The sequence below is a fragment of the Cervus elaphus genome, chromosome 20, assembly GCF_910594005.1.
Source record: "Cervus elaphus chromosome 20, mCerEla1.1, whole genome shotgun sequence".
NCBI lineage: Eukaryota > Metazoa > Chordata > Mammalia > Artiodactyla > Cervidae > Cervus > Cervus elaphus.
The window spans coordinates 55,960,710-55,983,360 of NC_057834.1; the positions used below are offsets into that span (position 1 = coordinate 55,960,710).

A 22,651-nucleotide genomic window follows, 5' to 3' on the forward strand; every position below is an offset into this window, starting at 1 on the left:
CACTCACCAAACTAGAGACCTATCTTCTTCATGACTTCATCCCCTGCCAATTCCAAATATGCATAAATTTCCTTCTGACAGCTTTCAACCTTCATAAAGATCAACCTAAGCAAATAAAAGACTTGTGAGGTTGCTGGTGCCATGACTTCCTCACACACACTCTTCTGCCACTCCAAGCCCATGCACAGCCTATATTTTCACATCTAGAAAGGTCTCTACCCAAATCACTTAAAACCAGGGACACTCATGTTTTAACTGATGCGTTTTATTGCAGAACTCTATAGGTAGGAACGAGGTGTGCTAGGCAAAGGAGACTTGTACCCTAGGAAATGGAGACACGGTCAGCTTTATGCCCAGTTGCAGCAAAGACAGCTGGTGTCAAAGACAAGCCCGGGCGGGCAGTTCTGCTCGTATGTGATTCCATTGGCGCAGTTCCAGAAGGCATTTCTGTTATTTGCCACTGGGTAGAGGCCATCGGCTTTGTCGGCACAGTATCCTCTACCCTCAGAGCTGCTGCTCTCATTTCCACTCCCACTTTCGTTTCCAGGATTGCTGCTGGGCTCACTGGTCTGAGTGGGGGCGCTACAGGCTGAAACAGCACAAAGAGCAGACCTGGCAGAGGCTCCCAGGTTCACCTAGAGGTGAAGAACTAGCAGGCCTGAGGGGAGGTCTGGAGATGGGTTGCGGTTCGCTCTGGGTCCTGACACCTGAGAAGCTCACAAGGTAACTCCATACTTAGGAATTAAGAGCAGCCCTAATTTCAAGCCAGACTGGTTTTAAATTTTAAATGTTCTCTCTTAAGATGCTAAAATCATTTTTAAAAATTTTTACTGAGCATCCAGTATATGCAAAATGCTTTTCTAGGATTTGGGTTTAAGTGGTGAGCAGATAAGAGAAAATCTGGACAAAATTTAGAGAATTAGTACTTCCCCTGAATTACAGGTTTAGAAGTATGTCAGTATGGGCTTCCCTCTTAGCTCAGTTGGTAAAGAATCTGCCTGCAATGCAGGAGACCTGGGTTCGATTCCTAGATCAGGATGATCCCCTGGAGAAGGAAATGGCAACTCAGTTCAGTATTCTTGCCTGGAGAATTCCATGGACAGAGGAGCCTGGCAGGTTGCAGTCAGTCCATGGGGTCATAAGAGCTGGACACAACGACTAAACCCTAAACCCACCCCAGTACTGCTTAGGGTTTGTTTTTCAGTCTCCCCAGGCAGGCTGAATAAGACTTTTAATAAGGGGTTCGTAGAAAAGTAAATGCTAATATTAAAAGCCAGCCTAATTTCTTGAGGCTTTTCCACACCTTTAACACTTAATAGACCTGGAAAACCCTCCCAGCAGACCTGGTTTCTCGTTAGAGCATACAACTGCTAAGGAGGAAAGAATGTTAAGTGCCTGTCTCTCAGCCAGGCAACAGCAATGAGGAGACTCCTGGGGGCAAAGGGAATGGGAAGATGTTAGGCTGTCTTGAGTTGGAAAAGGAGCATCTATACACCCTGGGCATTCCCCTACTGTCACTTACTTGCACTCTTCAGGCCAAGAGCATCCTTCAAGGTGTTGATCAGGGGGAACTTGCCCTGGTTGCAGAAAGTGCCTGTGAAATCATCCAGGTCAATGGCCCAGACCATGGCACCTCCAAAGTTGTTCTCCTTAAGCCACTGAGCCTATTTAAGGATTGAGGACACCAGGAATCATTTTATTTCTTGAGACTCTGGGCTGAGCTGACAGCACATTGGAGGGGCTGACCTTACCTTGATTCTGAAGCTGTTAACATTGTCATAGCCAACCCATTCAGTGCCCTTGTAGGCATAGGGCACTTCCTGAGAGTCATCCCATACCTCAGTGGCTCCATCTTTCAGGAAGGTGCAGATCTTTAAAAAGCCAAGAGATTAAAATCCTTTAAATATGACTCCTATGAAAAATAAAACATACACCTTCCTCTTTGATTTTTTTTTCCTGTCATGTCTCCAATTGGGGTCCACAGGTTTCTAATTACGGCCTTTTACCTGCAGTAAATAGGAACAAGTTGTTTTTGAAATACTCAGATGTTAGCCTTATTCTTAGTGCTTGATTTTGGGAACCCACATCAGTATGGGAGATAGTTACTTAATCCCCTTATGTGTTAATATAAATGACCTTAAGTATGCAGTGTGTTTGAATGGGCTTCCCTGGTGGCTCAGCAATAAAGAATTCACCTGCAATGCAGGTGAATCTCCTGAGTTGAGAAGATCCCCTGGAGAAGGAAATGGCAACCTACTCCAGTTTTCTTGCCTGGAGAATCCCATGGACAGAGGAGACTTGCAGGCTAGTCCATGGAGTTGCAAAAGAGTCAGACATGACTTGTGACTAAACAACAAGCAACAACAATTGTACTTTGAAGGGATATTGCACACTATGAATCTTCATAGTGGATTAGGTAAATGAATAGGTTACTTACACACCTGAAGCGTTTGGAATAATATTTGTGTTAAAGTTTGTAAATAGTGGACAGAATGAACATTCAAGTTTCTTGCAGGTTCTAGCCCTAAGGCTACTGTGCAGCACAGAACATGGCATTCCTAGAATTCCAATTGTACAGCCCAGCGTACCTACCTCATAGTAGGCCCAGAACCCAGCCTCCCTGGTATAGGGCCCAGCAGGACCAGCGCCAGAAGTGGGGGCACCAATGCCATTGTTGGAAGCATCTCTTAGGGTGAAACTGTGTCCGTAGGCAGGGAATCCAACGATAAGCTTCTCAGCCGGGGCCCCATTGCTCTTCCAGTAGTTCATGGCGTATTCCTGAAAAGGTAGCAGGTGACTTAGAGATCTACCCAGCTGAAGACCCCACACTTTGTTATGCTAGTCCACTGACCTAACAGGTAAAATTTAATGATGCTCACGACATAGATTAGTTTGTACTTTTTCAAAAATATTTTGGTGAGGTTATAGTTAATGAGATAAAATTGGTCACTTAGGAGAGTTATCCAAATGAGACTTTTGCAGAGTTTATGTTTGTTTTGTCCCTGAATCTGCATGTAATTTACAACATCTCTGGTCTGCATCTGCATCTGTGTGGAGACTCACCACAGTGAGGTAAGCATTGCTGCCAGTGTCAGTTGGGTATTTGTAGAGAGGGCTGTTCTCTCCGGTGTAGCCTTCCCAGGAGCCATGGAGGTCATAGGTCATGACATGGATGAAGTCCAGGTACCTGAGGTTAGAATAAAGGGTTGTAAAGCATTTCCCATGGCTATTTCCCACACTTATGTGGGCATCCCTGGTAGCTCAACAGTAAAGAATCCACCTGCCAATGCAGGAGACACAGGTTCTGAACCTGGGTAGAGAGATCCCCTAGAGATGGAAATGGCAACTCACTCCAATATTTTTGCCTGGGAATTTCCATGGACCTAGGAGTCTGGTGGGCTACAGTCCATAGGGTCCCAAAAGAGTTGGACATGACTTAGTGACTAAATAACAACAGTAGTTATATCCCACATTTAAGCGAGCAAAAGATACCACTTCCAAAACACGATAAACAAAGTCCCTGGGTAACAAGACAAAGGACAAGTCTACCTTGCAAGAGTGATGCCTGCAAGAGGTTTGAGGATAAGGTGAGTCACTCACTGGGATAGCTGGGGAATCTCATAGCCAGCCTGGATATTGGAGATGCCAGCAGATACTGCTGCGGTGACCAGCAGCCTGGGCTTGTTGGTTTGCTTGGCTTCCTGTTCAAAAGCTTCACGTGTTTCCTATAGAATAATCAAGTATAGTAAAGCATCTATGAAACTGGTTTCAACTCCTTAACTATTAATAAATTTATATTTGTATAATGCTTTACTTTTTCAAAGTGCTTTCACATATTTTATCTTACTTCTGTTTCTCAATACCCGTATAAAGTAGACAGGATTGATGGTATTAATTTTATAGCTAATATGTGTACAAGTTAGATTATTTCACCAAAGTCTCCCAGCAAGTTAGTAGCCGGGTCATGACCAAAACCCAGGTCCCAGATGATCAGTCAGAGCTCTACTTATATCACTGCACTATGAAGTTATAGTTGCTGTAATAATTTATATCCAGGTTTTAGCAATACAGAAATTTGCTTTCCTTTGTCCAGTAAATGAGCTACTTTATTGGACTGACATCCCAACAAATGAAAAGTTCAATTGGTCAATGGGGAAGCTATTAACAGCCAGGTGATAGGTTCCCACTCAATGCTAGAGGTTAACCCATTTTTATTGTGTGACTCTAATCTCATCCTGAGTACTGAATTCAGTTTTCATAACTGCATCATTAGGGTGTACCAAAGTGTGCTCCAGTGAAGAATGTGTCTAAAGATTGTCATACATATACTTATTAAATGAACTAGGTTATTTAACTAGAAGATGAAAAATTATTAACAAGATAGTATAGCTGTCTTCAAATATTGGACCAACCGATATATTACCAAAGTGAGAAGCTTTATTCTTTGTTAGTTCAGTGAACAGAGCTAGAACCAATGATTGGAAGTTATTAATTGTGACTGGAAGTATGCCTTGACTAAGAATATAGATGTTCTTTTTGATCACTAGAGCTGATCAACAAGTAAGTGGATTGATTTTTCAACCAATGAATTACTTAATGTTGAAATTATTGGATACTGGCAGACAATCTGGCATAACAGATGGTATAGGAAAAATGTCTGTCTTGGGGGAGGGTAAATCTATGAAAGCCTTCCTCAGTGATCAATGCAAAGAAATAGAGGAAAACAATAAAATGGGAAAGACTAGAAATCTCTTCAAGAAAATTAGAGATACCAAGGGAACATTTCATGCAAAGATGGGCTCAATAAAGACAGAAGGGTATGGATCTAATAGAAGCAGAAGATATTAAGAAGAGGTGGCAAGAATACACAGAAGAACTGTACAAAAAAGATCTTCATGACTCATATAATCACAATGATGTGACCACTCACCTAGAGCCAGACATCCTGGAATGTGAAGTCAAGTGGGCCTTAGGAAACATCAGTACAAACAAAGCTAGAGGAGGTGATGGAATTACAGTTGAGCTATTTCAAATGCTAAAAGATGATGCTGTGGAAGTGTTGCACTCAATGTGTCAGCAAATTTGGAACACTCAGCAGTGGCCACAGGACTGGAAAAGGTCAGTTTTCATTCCAATCCCAAAGAAAGGCAATGCCAAAGAATGCTCAAACCACCACACAATTGCACACATCTCACACACTAGTAAAGTAATGCTCAAAATTCTCCAAGCCAGACTTCAGCAATATGTGAACAGTGAACTTCCAGATGTTCAAGCTGGTTTCAGCAAAAAAGGAGGAACCAGAGATCAAATTGCCAACATCTGCTGGATCATTGAAAAAGCAAGAGAGTTCCAGAAAAACATCTATTTCTGCTTTATTGACTATGCCAATGTGTGGATCACAATAAATGGTGGAAAATTCTGAAGGAGATGGGAATACCAGACCACCTGACCTGCCTCTTGAGAAACCTGTGTGCAGGTCAGGAAGCAACAGTTATAACGACACTAAACAACAGACTGGTTCCAAATCGGAAAAGGAGTATGTCAAGGCTGTATATTGTCACCCTGCTTATTTAACTTGTATTCAGAGTACATCATGAGAAATGCTGGGCTGGATGAAGCACAAGCTGGAATCAAGATTGCCAGGAGAAATATCAATAACCTCAGATATGCAGATGACACCACCCTTATGGCAGAAAGTGAAGAGGAACTAAAGAGCCTCTTGATGAAAGTGAAAGAGGAGAGTGAAAAAGTTGGCTTAAAGCTCAGCATTCAGAAAACTAAGATCATGTCATCTGGTCCCATTACTTCATGGCAAATAGGTGGGGAAACAGTGGAAACAGTGTCAGATTTAATTTTTTTGGCCTCCAAAATCACTGCAGATGGTGACAGCAGCCATGAAATTGAAAGACACTTACTCCTTGGAAGGAAAGTTATGACCAACCTAGACAGCATATTAAAAAGCAGAGACATTACTTTGTCAACAGAGGTCCCTCTAGTCAAGGCTATGGTTTTTCCAGTGGTCATGTATGGGTGTGAGAGTTGGACTATATAGAAGGCTGAGAACTGAAGAATTGATGCTTTTGAATTGTGGTGTTGGAGAAGACTCTTGAGAGTCCCTTGGACTGCAAAGAGATCCAACCAGTCCATCCTAAAGATCAGTCCTGAGTGTTCTTTGGAATGACTGATGCTGAAGCTGAAACTCCAATACTTTGGCCCCATGATGCAAAGAGCTGACTCATTTGAAAAGACCCTGATGCTGGGAAAGATTGAGGGCAGGAGGAGAAGGGGAAAACAGAGGATGAGATGGTTGGATGGCATCACCGACTCAATGGACATGGGTTTGGGTGGACTCCTGCAGTTGGTAATGGACAGGGAGTTCTGGTGTGCTGCAGTTCATGGGGTTGCAAAGAGTCGGACATGACTGAGTGACTGAACTGAACTGAAATCTAAAGCCATCCTTGCTTTTCTCACTCCAGTCATTTTTCCTCGGTGATCTCTTAATTATTTAACTTTGTTGATGATGTCGATACAATATATTAAAGCAAGTTCTTGTCCTGAACACCTGTTTGTCATTCATCCAATATCTATTCATCCAGTGTCTATTGGGCATTCTTATGGTGCCCTACAAATTCCTCTCTCTCATCATGTTCAAAGACAAATTAATGAGTTTTTCTTCTTGTTTCAAATCTATCTTCTTCCTGTATTTACCATCTTAGTTAAGAGGACCAGAGTCAAATCAATTCTCAAGGACAGAAAATGAAATTCTCTCTTTTCCCACTTCCATTTGGTCTCCAAATCCTATTGATTCTACCCTCCTAATATCTCTTGTATACTTCCTCTTTCTGTCCTCACTGTTAGGATCTTTGTTCAGGTCCTCAGCCTTTCTGGCTTGAGTTATTGTAATAGCATCCTAACACTCTCCCTGTCTCCTTACCTCCTTCTAATTCATCCTCCATGGTTAAAGTCAGAGTAATCCTTCTAAAACATGAGTTTTGCCATATCTCTAGATTACTAAAAAATCCTTAAAAAAATTAGTACTCATTAGTACCTATGTAGTACCCAGACTACATGGGTAGTTATGACACCTATTAGTTATTTGATGTTAGGTTGCTTAAACTCTTCATATTTTAGTTTTCTCATTTGTAAAATAAAGGTTATTATACTTATAGTATCTTTATCATAAGGTACATATGAAGATGAAATGGGCTATAACTTTAAAAACAGCTTATAAAATTGTGCCTGGCACATAACCCATGTAATGTTGTTGTTGTTATCAAAGGCTGTGGAATATAGGCATGATATCCAAGAATCTTTGTGATGCAAAGATCCTATAAATCTAAACTCCAGTTTACTTTCATTCTGGAACCACCATATTTTCCTTGCAAAGAATTCTTCTTTGGATTTTCTTGGGCTCGACGCTGCCACATTCCTCCTCACCTGCACCAAGACAGTGAAGAGATGCTTGTCCTGAGAAGGGCTTCCACGAGAGCCAGGGTACTCCCAATCAAAATCCAGCCCGTCAAATCCATACTGGCGCAGGAACTGGACGACTGAAGAAATGAAAGTCTTGCGGTTCTCCGGAGTGGCAACCATGGCAGTGAAACTGAGAGAGATTCAAAGAAGGCAGAGTGAGGTCTTGGTGGCCACAACATCTTGTTGGAAAGTCAAACTCCTATATTTTTGCCTCAAAGTTTTTCACTAGGACCAAAAGCCCAGACAAAAGTTTACTGCTGGTTTTCTCCTGTACTTCTTTGTATAACTACTCTGCCAGCCATGGTACCTCAACATTCTCTTTACTTTGTTATCCACCCAACTCTGATTTTTCTTCCAAGTTGGACCTGTTGCTTCGAATGCCTGTCTACTTTGGCTCAATGTGTTGTCTCTCTAAATGGTCTCTGAAGTTCATATGCCCTTAAAAGAGTTTCCTTATTTATTTTCATGACTTTCTCTTTCTTTCTTCCAGAAGGTAAATGGAGAAAAGTGCTATGACACTCTTCTCAGGCATTGTGCTTCTGAAATACTTTAAGAAGAGATTGTTTTGAAGTCTCAGTAACTGAATCTCTGTGAATGGAGTCCTAGAATATCCGTATAAATGTAAACATATACAATAAATTGTGTTCTATTTAGTACTGAGATTCTGGTGTAGTAATTTATTTAAGTAGCATATTTGCTTAATGTACATCCTTAATACCCCATCTTAGGTTATGAAATCTGGAGAAGGAAATGGCAACCCACTCCAGTATTCTTGCCTAGAGAATCCCGTGGACAGAGGAGCCTGGTGGGCTGCTGTCCATAGGGTCACACAGAGTCGGACACAACTGAAGTGACTTAGCCTGCATGCATGCATTGGAGAAAGAAATGGCAACACACCCCAGTATTCTTGCCTGGAGAATCCCAGGGACAGAGGAGCCTGGTGGGCTGCCATCTATGGGGTCACACAAGAGTTGGACACGACGGAAGTAACTTAGCAGCAGTGGCGGATTATGAAATCTGAAGGGACATGGGTCACACTGGGCTAACCTGTTATCCATAGCAAATTAAATGAACATCAAGCTCTCTCATAGAGGACTTACGGGGCAGTTCCAAAGTTCCAGCCTCCAATGGCCAGGAGAATTTTCAGCTGGCTGTTCCTATAAAACAAAATAGAGAAAAGAAAAACTTCAAAATCCATGAATCCCTCAATTTAAAAATAATGCTTTGTATCGGGCCTGATTATAAACTTTAATGTTGTCTTGATAAGATACTCTGTAGAACAATTTCCCATCACTACAGAACACTTTCTTATAAAAATTATTTGTGTTGTCATTATGAATGCACAGAGTTCTTTAGAGAAATCTAAATTAGAAGACTTTTTTTTTCCCCTTGAGAATAAAAGAACAGTTTATCCATGAGTTAAAAGGAACATGGGCTTCCCAGGTGGTGCTAGTGGTAAAGTATCTGCCTGCCAATGCAGGAGACATAAGAGAAGCAGGTTTGATCCCTGGGTAGAGAAGACCTCCTGGAGAAAGGAATGGCAACCCACTCCAGTATTCTTGCCTGGAGCAGCCCATGGACAGAGGAGCCTGGCAGGCTACAGTCCAGACGGTCGCAAAGAGCCGGACACGACTGAAGCAACTTAGCATATAGAAGAGACATATAAGCATACTATAGTTTAAAATATTATAGTAAAAGACTGAAGAAAAAAAAAATAGGTTGATGCTATGAAACTACAGAGCTTCCCTGGTGGCTCAGAAGGTAAAGAATCTGCCTGCAATGCAGGGGACCCGGGTTAGATCTCTGGGTTGGGAAGATCCACTAGAGAAGGAGATGGCAACACACTCCAGTAATTTTCCAAGGAGAATCCCATGGACAGGGGAGCCTGGCAGGCTACAGTCCAGGGGGGTCACAAAGAGTCAGACATGACTGAGCAACTAACACTATTAGGGCAAACACTTTGCTTGGGATGGATATTTCAGGGCAGCACTTGATGGGTGAGCAGGATCTCCTGGATCTTGTCCTGGAAGTTCTCTACAGCTATCCCTGCTTCAAGCTCTCAAAGTTCCTCTTCCTTCTCTGCTTCTCGGGCCTAATGTTGGAAGCGCATTTGCATCTGAAGTTGCTTCCAGTACTCCTAGGCTAAACCGCAGCAAGTAAGTGTCTTGTAAAATTCTCCCCCTCTTCATGGTTAAGCTCTTTAAGACCTTCATTTATGAGTTCCTGTTCCATAGGACTAGGTCTTTTAAAAATAGGATTGTACTGGGAATTCTTACATTCTATCCTATCAGCTGAAATGGTAAGTGTTGCTTGGACATAATTACTTTCTCAGACTCTGTGATCATGAATATGAATCAATTGGCTTAGAATCATGAACATTGTCTGGACTAGTGGTTCTCAAGCATCAGATTAGATAAGAATAGAGTACAAGGACCAGAGTTGAAGGATAACATTAAAATTTCAGGTGTTTAGCCCCTTTCTCAAAGACTGTGATTCAGTTGGATTAGGGACTGATTTTTATCAACTGCCTCATATGTGATTTTGATGCAAGATCAATAATAGATCACAGTTTAAGAAATACCACTCTGAAAGGGCTTGGGCTTCCCAGGTGGTGCTAGTGGTAAAGAATCTGCCTGCCTATTCAGGAGACATAAGAGATGTGGGTTCAGTCCCTGGGTGGGAAAGATCCCCTGGAGGAGAGCATGGCAACCCACTCCAGTATTCTTGCCTGGAGAATCCCACGGACAGAGGAGCCTGGTGGGCTATAGTCACAAAGAGTGGGACATGACTGAAGCGGCTTAGCATGCACACACACATCATAACTCAAATCCAAAACTTGAGAACACCAGAAAACTCCTGACTCCAGGGAACATTAATCAACAAAAACTCATTTAAAAGCCTCCATACCTACACTGAAACCAAGCACCACCCAAGAGCCGACAAGTTCCAGAGCAAGACATTCCAAGCTAATTCTCCAACAACGCAGGAACATAACCCTGAGCACAAAAATACAGGTGGCCAAAAGTCACACCAAACCCATAGACACCTCAAAACTCACTACTGGACACTTAATTGCACTTCAAAGAGAAGAGATCCAGCTCCACCCACCAGAACACTGACGCAAGCTTCCCTAACCAGGAAACTCTGACAAGCCACCCGTCCAACCCCACCCACAGGGGGGAACCTCCACAGTCAACAAGAACCACAAACTTCCAGCATAGAGAAAGGCCACCCAAACACAACAACCTAAACAAGATGAAAAGGTAGAGAAATATTCAGCAGGTAAAGGAACATGATAAAAGCCCATCAAACCAAACAGAAGAGGAGGACATAGGGAGTTTACCTGAAAAAGAATTCAGAATAGTGATAGTAAAAATGATCCAAAATCTTGAAAACAAAATGGAATTATACATAAATAGTCTGGAGACAAGGATTGAGAAGATGCAAGAAAAGTTTAACAAGGACCTAGAAAAAATAAAAGAGTCAACCAATAATGAATAATGCAATAACTGATATCAAAAGCACTCTGGAGGCAACCAACAGTAGAATAACTGAGGCAGAAGATAGGATAAATGAAATGGAAGATAGAATAGTGGAAATAAATGAAGCAGAGAGGAAAAAAGAATTAAAAGAAATGAGGAAAACATCAGAGATCTCTGGGACAATGTTAAAAGCCCCAACATTCAACTCATAGGAGTCCCATAAGAAGAAGACAAAAAGAAAGGCCTTGAGAAAATACTTGAGGAGATAATAGTTGAAAACTTCCCTAAGGTGGGGAAGGAAATAGCCACTCAAGTCTAAGAAGACCAGAGTGTCCCAAAGAGGATAAACCCAAATTGAAACACCCCAAGACACAAATTAATCAAATTAACAAAGATCAAACACAAACAACAAATATTAAAAGCAGCAAGGGAAAAACAACAAATAACTCACAAAGGGATCCCCATAAGGATAACAGCTGATCTTTCAATAGAAACTCTTCAAGCCAGAAGGGAATGGCAAGACATACATAAAGTGATGAAAGAGAAAAACCTACAACCTAGATAACTGTGCCCAGCAAGGATCTCATTCAAATATGAAGGAGAAATGAAAAGCTTTACAGACAAGAGAAAGCTGAGACAATTCAGCACCACCAAACCAGCTCTCCAACAAATGCTAAGGATCTCTTCTAGACAGGAAACACAGAAAAGGTTTATAAACTCGAACCCAAATCAGCAAAGTAAATGGCAACGGGATCATACTTATCAATAATTACTTTAAATGTAAATGGGTTGAATGCCCCAACCAAAGGACAAAGACTGGCTGAATGGATACAAAAGCAAGACCCCTAAATATGCTGTCTACAAGAGACCCACCTCAAACCTAGGGATACATATAGACTGAAAATGAAGGGCTAGAAAAAGGTATTTCATGCAAATGGAGACCAAAAGAAAGCAGGAGTCGAAATACTCATATCAGATAAAATAGATTTTGAAAGAAAAGGCCATGGAAAGAGACAAAGAAGGACACTACATAATGATCAAAGTATCAATCCAAGAAGAAGATATAACAATTATAAATATATATGCACCCAACATAAGAGCACCACAATATGTAAGGCAAATGTTAATAAGTATGAAAGGGGAAATTAACAGTAACACAATAATAGTGGGAGACTTTAATACCTCAGTCACACCTATGGATAAATCAACTACACAGAAAATTATCAAGGAAACACAAACTTTAAATGATACAATGGACCAGTTAGACCTAATTGATATCTATAGGACATTTCAACTTGAAACAATGAATTTCACCTTTTTCTCAAGTGCACATGGAACCTTCTCCAGGATGGATCACATCCTGGGCCATAAATCTAGCCTTGGTAAATTCAAAAAAACTGAAATCATCTCAAGCATCTTTTCTGATCACAATGCAGTAAGATTAAATGTCAACTACAGGAAAAAATCTATTAAAAATACAAACACATGGAGGCTAAACAACACTCTTCTGAATAATCAACAAATCATGGAAGAAATAAAAAAAGAAATCAAAACATGCATAGAAACAATGAAAATGAAAACACACCAACCCAAAACCTATGGGATTCAGTAAAAGCAGTGCTAAGGGGAATGTTCATAGCAGTACAAACATACCTAAAAAACAGGAGAGAAATCAAATAAATAACCTAACTCTATACCTAAAGCAACTAGAAAAAGAAGAAATGAAGAACCCCAGGGTTAGTAGAAGGAAAGAAATCATAAAAATTAGGGCAGAAATAAATGCAAAAGAAATAAAGGAGACCATAGCCAAAATCAGCAAAGCTAAAAGCTGGTTCTTTGAGAAGATAAATAAAATTTACAAACCATTAGCCAGACTCATCAAGAAACAAAGGGAGAAGAATCAAATGAATAAAATTAGAAATGAAAATGGAGAAATGACAACAGACAACACAGAAATACAAAGGACCATAAGAGACTACTATCAGCAACTATATGCCAATAAAATGGACAACTTGGAAAAAATGGATAAATTCGTAGAAAAGTATAACTTTCCAAAACTGAATCAGGAAGAAATAGAAAATTTTAACAGACTCATCACAAGCACAGAAATTGAAACTGTAATCAGAAATCTTCCAGCAAACAAAAACCCAGAACCAGACGGCTTCACAGCTGAATTCTACCAAAAATTTAGAGAAGAGCTAACATCTATCCTACTCAAACTCTTCCAGAAAATTGCAGAGGAAGGTAAATTTCCAAATTCTTTCTATGAGGCCACCTTCACCCTAATACCAAAACCAGACAAAGATGCCACAAAAAAAGAAAACTACAGGCCAATATCACTGATGAACATAGATGCAAAAATCCTTAACAAAACTCTAGCAAACAGAATCCAACAACATATTAAAAAGATTATCCATCATGACCAAGTGGGCTTTATCCCAGGGATGCAAGGATTCTTCAATATCTGCAAATCAATCAATGTGATACACCACATTAATAAGTTGAAAGATTAAAACCATATGATTATCTCAATAGATGCAGAGAAAGCCTTTGACAAAATTCAACATCCATTTATGATATTAAAAAAAAAACCCTCCAGATAGCAGGCACAGAAGGAACATATCTCAATATAATAAAAGTCATATATGATAAACCTACAGCAAACATTATCCTCAATGGTGAAAAATTGAAAGCATTTCCCCTAAAGTCAGGAACAAGACAAGGGTGCCCACTCTCACCACTACTATTCAACATAGTTTTGGAAGTTTTGACCACAGCAATCAGAGAAGAAAAAGAATGAAAGGAATCCAGACTGGAAAAGAAGAAGTAAAACTCTTACTGTTTGTAGATGACATGATCCTCTACATAGAAAACCCTAAAGACTCTACCAGAAAATTACTAGAACTAATCAATGAATATAGTAAAGTTGCAGGACATAAAATTAACACACAGAAATCCCTTGCATTCTTATACACTAACAATGAGAAAACAGAAAGAAAAATTAAAGAAACAATTCCATTCACCATTGCAACGAAAAGAATAAAATTCTTAAGAATAAATCTACCTAAAGAAACAAAAGGCCCATATATAGAAAACTATAAAACACTGATGAAAGAAGTCAAAGAGGACACAAATAGATGGAGAAATATACCATGTTCATGGATCAGAAAAATCAATATAGTGAAAATGAGTATACTACCCAAAGCAATCTATAGATTCAATGCAATCCCTATCAAGCTACCAACGGTATTTTCACAAAACTAGAACAAATAACTTCACAATTTGAAAAACCTCAAATAGCCAAAGCAATCCTGAGAAAGAAGAACGGAACTGGAAGAATCAACCTGCCTGACTTCAGGCTCTACTACAAAGCCACAGTCATCAAGACAGTATGGTACTGGCACAAAGACAGAAATATAGATCAACGGAACAAAATAGAAAGCCCAGAGATAAATCCACACACCTATGGACACCTTACTTTCGACAAAGGAGGCAAGGATATACCATGGAAAAAAGACAACCTCTTTAAGAAGTGGTGCTAGGAAAACTGGTCAACCACTTGTAAAAGAATGAAACTAGAACACTTTCTAACACCATACACAAAAATAAACTCAAAATGGATTAAAGATCGAAATGTAAGGCCAGAAACTATAAAACTCCTAGAGGAGAACATAGGCAAAACACTATCCGACATAAATCACAGCAGGATTCTCTATGACCCACCTCCCAGAATATTGGGAATAAAAGCAAAAATAAACAAATGGGACCTAATTAAACTTAAAACCTTTCGCACAACAAAGAAAACTATAAGAAAGACGAAAAGATAGCCTTCAGAATGGGAGAAAATAATAGCAAACGAAGAAATAGACAAAGGATTAATCTCAAAAATATACAAGCAGCTCAATTCCAGAAAAATAAATGACCCAATCAAAAAATGGGCCAAAGAACTAAACAGATATTTCTCCAAAGAAGACATACAGATGGCTAACAAACACATGAAAAGATGCTCAACATCACTCATTATCAGAGAAATGCAAATCAAAACCACAATGAGGTACCATTACACGCCAGTCAGGATGGCTGCTATCCAAAAGTCTACAAGCAATAAATGCTGGAGAGGGTGTGGAGAAAAGGGAACCCTCTTACACTGTTGGTGAGAATGCAAACTAGTACAGCCACTATGGAGAACAGTGTGGAGATTCCTTAAAAAACTGGAAATAGGACTGCCATATGACCCAGCAATCCCACTTCTGGGCATACACACCCAGGAAACCAGATCTGAAAGAGACACATGCATCCCAATGTTCATCGCAGCACTGTTTATAATAGCCAGGACATGGAAGCAACCTAGATGCCCATCAGCAGACGAATGGATAAGGAAGCTGTGGTACATATACACCATGGAATATTACTCAGCCATTAAAAAGGATTCATTTGAATCAGTTCTAATGAGATGGATGAAACTGGAGCCCATTATACAGAGTGAAGTAAGCCAGAAAGATAAACACCAATACAGTATACTAATGCATATATATGGAATTTTTAAAGATGCTAACAATAACCCTATATGCAAAACAGAGAAAGAGACACAGATGTACAGAATAGACTTTTGGACTCTTGGGAGAAAGTAAGGGTGGGATGTTCTGAGAGAATAGCATTGAAACAAGTATACTATCAAGGGTGAAACAGATCACCAGCCCAGGTTGGATGCATGAGACAAGTGCTCAGCGCTGGTGCACTGGGAAGACCTAGGGGGATGGGATGGGGAGGGAGGCGGGAGGGGAGAATCAGGATGAGGAACACATGTAAATCCATGGCTGATTCATGTCAATGTATGGCAAAAACCACTACAATATTGTAAAGTAATTAGCCTCCAACGAATAAAAATAAATGGAAAAAAAAAAAAAAAGAAAGAAAGAACAAAACAAACAAACAAAAAAGCAAGCCAGAGGTAAATCCACGCACCTATGGACACCTTATCTTTGACAAAGGAGGCAAGAATATACAATGGAGAAAAGACAATCTCTTTAACAAGTGGTGCTGGGAAGACTGGTCAACCACTTGAAAAGAATGAAACTAGAACACTTTATAACACCATACACAAAAATAAACTCAAAATGGATTAAAGATCTAAATGTAAGACCAGAAACTATAAAACTCCTAGAGGAAAACATAGGCAAAAAGCTCTCTGATGTAAATCACAGCAGGATCCTCTATGACCCACCTCCCAGAGTAATGGAAATAAAAGCAAAAATAAACAAATGGGATCTAATTAAACTAAAAGCTTTTGCACAACAAAGGAAACTATAAGCAAGGTGAAAAGAAAGCCTTCAGCATGTGAAAAAATAATAGCAAATGAAGCAACTGACAAATAATTAATCTTAAAAATATACAAGAAACTCTTGCAGCTCAATTCCAGAGAAATAAGCGACCCAATCAAAAAATGGGCCAAAGAACTAAACAGATATTTCTCCAAATAAGACATCCAGATGGCTAATAAACACATGAAAAGATGCTCAACATCCCTCATCATCAGAGAAATGCATATCAAAACCACAATGAGGTACTGTCGCACAATGGTCACAATGGCTGCTATCAAAAAGTCTACAAGCAATAAATGTTAGAGAGGGTGTGGAGAAAAAGGAACCCTCTTCCACTGTTGGTGGGAATGCAAACTAGTACAGCCACTATGGAGAACAGTGTGGAGATTCCTTAAAAAACTGGAAATAGAACTGCCATATGACCCAGCAATCCCACTGCTGGGCATATACACGGAGGAAAACAGAATTGAAAGAGACACATGTACCCCAATATTCATCACAGCACTGTTTACAATAACCAGGACATGGGAGCAACCTAGATGTTCATCGGCAGATGAATGAATAAGAAAGCTGTGGTACATAAACACAATGGAATATTACTCAGCTATTAAAAAATGCATTTGAATCAGTTTTAATGATGTGGATGAAACTGGAGCCTATTATACAGAGTGAAGTAAGTCAGAAAGAAAAACACCAATACAGTATACTAATGCATACATATGGAATTTAGAAAGGTGGTAACAGTGACCCTATATGTGAAATAGCAAAAGAGACACAGATATAAAGAACAGACTTTTGGACTCTGTAGGAGAAGGTGAGGGTGGAATGATTTGAGAGAATAGCATTGAAACATGTATATTATCATATGTGAAACAGATCGCCAGTCCAGGTTCGAGGCATGAGACAGGGTGCTCAGGGCTGGTGCACTGGGATAACCCAGAGGGATGGGATGGGGAGGGATGTGGGAGGGAGGGTCAGGATGGGGAACACAGGTACACTCATGGCTGATTCATGTGAATGTCAGGCAAAAACCACCACAATATTTTAAAGTAATTAGCCTCCAATTGAAAAAACAAAAACAAAAAACTTGCCTTGAAAGGAGCAATTAAAAAAAATATTGATAGAGAAAGGAAGGGAGAAACAGAACTAATTTTTTAATACTATCTAAAGCAGGCAATGTTTTATGTTATTATAGTCTCAATACTTGAAGTTCAGTTCCTGGACAAGAAGCATCAACATCACTGGGAAGCTTGTTATAAATACAGTGTCCACCTGAGACTCACTGAACCTGAACTGCATTTTAAGAATGACTTGTTTGCACATTAATTAATGTCTGGGAAGCATTGGCCTGGAAGATACTAACTCAGATATCTCCCCTTTCTCTTACTTTTTTTTCAGGTCATTGAAAGAACTGTAGAGAGCCACATCATTCCATTCAATGGTGGTGATCTCATTGTTACTCATCCCAGCGAAGGCGTAGATCAGGTGAGTGCAGAGGCAGGGGTCGATGTTGTCAGGCTTGAAGCTTCCCAGGCCTGGACGGTACTGGGCCCAGTTAGAGAAGTAGCATACCAGCTGGTAGGCAGAACCTGAGGATAGTGAGAAGTAAGAACAGTGGCCTGAGTTAGGTACCACTGAAATGTGCTGTAAGTGTTACCTTTGCCTCTGTTTGCCTCCCTTTGCCTCAGATGCTTGTTCTCTGTGCAGGGTTGGTTAGTAGGAACATTTTCACTAATGAGTTCAAAGCTTCTAATGTGGGAACCAGTCACTGACTTGAGGCTGGTTATTTTGAACTTTAATAGATTCACTTTGTGATCTTGGCTAAGCTGGAGAACCACTTAAGAAAAGATGCCCGGTAGTCCTCCTATGAAGCCCAGTGAATACTAATGTATAACTCAGGTGGTCATGCCAAATAGGATAGCAGTAGCAGCCAGTGCATCAAACCCATCTGTTTGTGAAGAAGACAGTAACTTTCTTTCCCTAGTACAGCTTATCTCTTGGTATATTTTTTTAAAGTAATATTGGGATATGAAAAAATAACATTTAATACATTAAGCAGACAAAAATTGCATTTTGTGTAATTTACAGAGATTGGAGGTCTATGGTAGGGAAACATTATGTCAAGAATAAAATATGGAGTCCATGACTTACCTAGCTGAGTATTCAGCAGAAAGGCCAGACCTAGAGAGAAAGAAACAACATGAATTCTGAACCAGTTTTCTCTATCTTGCCAAATATAATTCTGAGGCCTTGGGTACAATGCTACAGGTCACAGATGTTTACAACCCAAGTGGCACTCAGGGGTTATGCCAAATAGTAGGCTTTTTAAGGAAGGCAAAGAGATTCCTTGGTGACTCAATGGTAAAGAATTTGCCTGCCAATGCAGGTGACACGGATTTGATCCCTGGGTTGGAAAGATCCCCTAGAGGAAGGCATGGCAACCCTCTCCAGTATTCTTGCCTGGGAAATCCCAAGGACCCAGGAGTGTGGTGGGCTACAGTCCCTGGAGTTGCAAAAGAGTAGGATACAAGTTAGCATCTAAATGACAACAAACAATAAAGCTGCACTTCCTTTCTCTTAGTCAAAAATGAGCATGCCTCCCTATTCTTCCACTTCCATGTCAGTAACAAAAGTTATTGAATGCAGAGTTGGAAGTCTACTATCTATGGAAGATCTACTTACTGAAACTATCCAAAATTTACTCAGTGACCACACACCCATCCATGTTTCACTGTCCTTAACTTGGATGAATACAGCCTTCACACACAAAGCATCCTCTAAATCAGTGAACTCAGTATCTCCGGGAGCCTTGGGATTTATTTAAACCAAGTTTAAGAACACTTATAGCAGAAGAGAAGAACTAGGAACTGTGAGGCAAGATTCCAGATGGCATTCCCTGGCTTCTACCAGAGCACTTTTGATCTGATTGTTTTATAAATTGAGTTGGAGGTCTCATCTGGAAAAGCTGAAGCTATAAAAAGTTGGTAAATCTCAGCTCTAGAGCAACTAATAAGCTGTGAATACTACTTGGCTCTAAACAAGGTACTGAAACTACGCATTTAAATGATTGAATTTATGATATTTTTATAATATATCAGCGGCATAGTAGAACAGTAAGGGATAAAAGAGGAATAATCCTGAAAACAGTAGGAAAAAAGACAACTTGCATAACTGTATCTCAGTTTCTACTGATTTCCACCTCTGAAAAAGATAGACCAAAAACACAAGCATGTAAATAAAAATAATACCAATTAAAATGAGTTGGTGTAGGAAGATGAATAGAGAAAAGGAAACAACCCAACAAGAGATGGGAGAGTAAGACAAACGTTGGGAGAAAACTAGCCTTTCTTTCAGGACTGTGCTAATGGCATCAGTGAAGATAGAAATGCTGCCATAGTCAATTGAGAAGAGAATTAGAAGCAGACATATTTGTGCATGTCAGGATGCCCTTGGAAATTTGAAATGATGAAAGAAGAATAAAAAAATATAGAGCTATGTGTGAAGACTACTTCATGCCTTTCAGATCCAGAGAGGAAAAGAAATCAGGTAAGAATAAGGCTCCAAAAAAAAAAAATAAGGCTCCATCTCCAATTACAGACTCACCTGTGAGGAGAATAAGTTTTGCCATGGTTGCTGTCAGTATTGTTCTTGCAGAGCCTGGATTTGCCTTTTATACCATCTGACTACCAGGTCATCACAAAGGAGCATCTAATCCAGATGTGTACATAGCTAATCAGTAAGTCAACAAATCTCCTCCCCTGCAAACAACCACTCATGGACTTCCAACATGCACTCCCCCACCACCTCCTCTGCTTAATAAGGACAAAACATCATGTCTCCTAACAGGGTGGTAGAGACCATCACCATGAAAAGTACAAGCCTGATAGGTTTTTTGGCAGTTCTCAGGGCTGATAAGCATCCATTTAAACATTATGATTAGGTATTTATGCTGTGGATATTTCGTGCCTGGCATCAAAGCATGTATTTATTGGAAAGTAAACACTAAAAATCCTTGGAAGGTATTAGCTGTTCTTAAATATTTTTTCTTTGTAGCATTAGTCTTACGTAATTTGTACAATCAGGGTCTAAGGAACTTTCATCTTATTAGGTGCTACTTTATGAACATTCTACCCACACCTGTTCTTTATTTTTTTCATTTATTTTTATTAGTTGGAGGCTAATTACTTTACAATATTGAAGTGGGTTTTGTCATACATTGACATGAATCAGCCATGGTTTTACATGTATTCCCCATCCCGATCCCCCCTCCCACATCCCTCTCTTCCCGCTCCCTCTGGGTCTTCCCAGTGCACCAGCCCTGAGCACTTGTCTCATGCATCCAACCTGGGCTGGTGATCTGCTTCACCCTAGATAATATACATCTTTCAATGCTGTTCTCTCGAAACATCCCACCCTCGCCTTCTCTCACAGAGTCCAAAAGTCTGTTCTGTACATCTGTGTTTCTTTTTCTGTTTTGCGTATAGGGTTATCAATACCATCTTTCTAAATCCCATATATATGTGTTAGTATGCTGTAATGTTCTTTATCTTTCTGGCTTAATCACTCTGTATAATGGGCTCCAGTTTCATCCATCTCATTAGAACTGATTCAAATGAATTCTTTTTAATGGCTGAGTAATATTCCATGTACACCTGTTCTTTGAAATGATCTTAGTCATGTGTACTCAGCCACTCAGTCATGTTCAACACTTTGTGACCCCATGGGCTGTAGTCCACCAGGCTTTTTGTCCATGGGATTTTCCAGGCAAGAATACTGGAGTGGGTTTCCAGAAGGAAGTATGTCCTTCTCCAGGGGATCTTCCCTACCCAGGTTTGGAACCCCTGTCTCCTGTATTGGCAGGCAGATTCTTCACCTCTGAGCCACCCGATGTGAGCAACCTTAGTCATGATTATATAGTAATTTTATCTAAGAACATATGGTTCCCAAAATGTACCCTCTGGAGGTCAGTGAAAACTCCCTAATCCACAGGTCCAAATTACATCTAGAAAACGTTCAAAAATATTTTGTGCTGTGGAGAGATGATAGTGATGATATTGAAGAGTTTCTTTTAATAGAAATATTTGCATTGTGACCTTTTATAGAAATTTTTGTTTAAAATTAATTCCAATCCACCATCCTAAACATTATGCACTACTATTATCCTATAAAAAAATTTCTGCTTCAGCCAAAATGATCTATTCTTTGTCCCCAACATGTTTTGCATGCCTTTGCTCACACTGTCTCTCCATACTTTACATGTAATGTCTTCACCTACTCTTCACCGCCTAACTCAGTATTACAGTTCTTCAAAGCCCAGGTCGGATCCTCTCTTTGAAGCTCAATGATCTCTCCTTCCTCTGAAATACTTATGTCCTCTAGTGCACACTGCCTTGCTTGCTTCCATGATGCTGTCTTATGACAGTACCTGGAAAGCAGTTGGTGGACATATGAGTGCCCATCATGGGATGCCGGCAACTTAGCAGATTTGCTGTAGATATAGACTGATTTTTATTTTTATCACATTTAGAAACTAAATAATTGTATTCATTCACCCAGTGATGATTAGGTCCTGGGTGTTTGGTTCCCACTCATAGGACCAAAGAAAGTTTGGTAGAAGCACTGCCAGGGATTTTGGTTATAAAAATAATGTCAACAAATACTACAAGCACCTATATATGCCAGAGATCATGCTTGATGTTTATATTATTAAGAATTTATTTTTTGCAAGTGAATAAAACCAACTTTGGGCTTCCCAGGTGGCTCAGTGGTAAATAATCCACCTGCCAATGCAGGAGACATAACAGACGTGGGTTTGATCCTGAAAGGTTGTTGCTGAACAGTAAGACGCCGGGATTCTTGGCCTCTGGAGGAGACGAACTCAATCCGGGGCCAGAAACGAGGCTGGATTGCTTAGAGCTTTTGTGTAATAAAGTTTTATTAAAGTATAAAGGAGATAGAGAAAGCTTCTGACATAGGCATCAGAAGGGGGCAGAAAGAGTACCTCCCTGCTAGTCTTCAGCTGGATGTTATATAGTCACTAGCCATCTGTTAATGAAAAGACAGGAATGTCTTAAAACTCAGAATGGCACCAGATGACTCATCCCAGGCCATAAAATGATTGACTTGAATCTTGTAGAAGGGCAGATCACCATACAGTTTCATTTACATAGATTAGGGAAACAATATCTGAGTATAACATACTGGTTTGTCAAGTAGGTTCTGAGCCATTTGGAGGAACCAACTTGAAGACAGCATCTGGGGTAAATGCATAGTACATTAACATAGCTTAAGACAAACATTTCCATAAGAAAAATGTATTGGTTAACTCAAGGTTTAAGAATAGGTGAAACCAGGTGTCATTATGGCAACACAGTA

The 22,651-nt window shown here is 40.0% G+C and overlaps 1 protein-coding gene across 2 annotated transcripts; it reads right to left on the bottom strand.

Moving 5' to 3' along the window:
* Positions 1–244: 244 nt before the first annotated feature.
* On the bottom strand, positions 245–20,014 carry CHIA (chitinase acidic). 2 transcript variants are annotated; one of them, XM_043878569.1, is made up of 11 exons: positions 19,880–20,014; positions 18,428–18,457; positions 17,664–17,865; positions 8,574–8,630; positions 7,438–7,603; positions 3,601–3,725; positions 3,064–3,187; positions 2,593–2,778; positions 1,752–1,871; positions 1,523–1,664; positions 245–589 (listed from the first exon to the last, which is right to left on the bottom strand). In XM_043878569.1, the coding sequence occupies exons 1-11, from the start codon at positions 19,902–19,904 to the stop codon at positions 348–350; spliced, it is 1,419 nt and encodes a 472-aa protein (XP_043734504.1). In that variant the 5' UTR covers positions 19,905–20,014; the 3' UTR covers positions 245–347. The 2 variants fall into 2 exon arrangements, with proteins under 2 accessions (XP_043734504.1, XP_043734505.1); XM_043878570.1 differs by lacking the exons at positions 18,428–18,457; positions 19,880–20,014 and adding an exon at positions 15,204–15,205 and having other exon boundaries at positions 17,664–17,742.
* Positions 20,015–22,651: the final 2,637 nt, after the last annotated feature.

What these genes read in the sequence shown, in the direction of transcription:
- CHIA (XM_043878569.1), bottom strand. Translation starts at nt 19,904, where the DNA reads ATGGCAAAACTTATTCTCCTCACAG. An exon ending in TCTTCACTGTCTTGGTGCAG is followed by an intron (nt 3,726 to 7,437) that starts GTGAGGAGGAAT and finishes ATTATTCTATAG; the next exon opens with GAAACACGTGAAGCTTTTGA. An exon ending in GCAATGCTTACCTCACTGTG is followed by an intron (nt 2,779 to 3,063) that starts GTGAGTCTCCAC and finishes CTACCTTTTCAG; the next exon opens with GAATACGCCATGAACTACTG.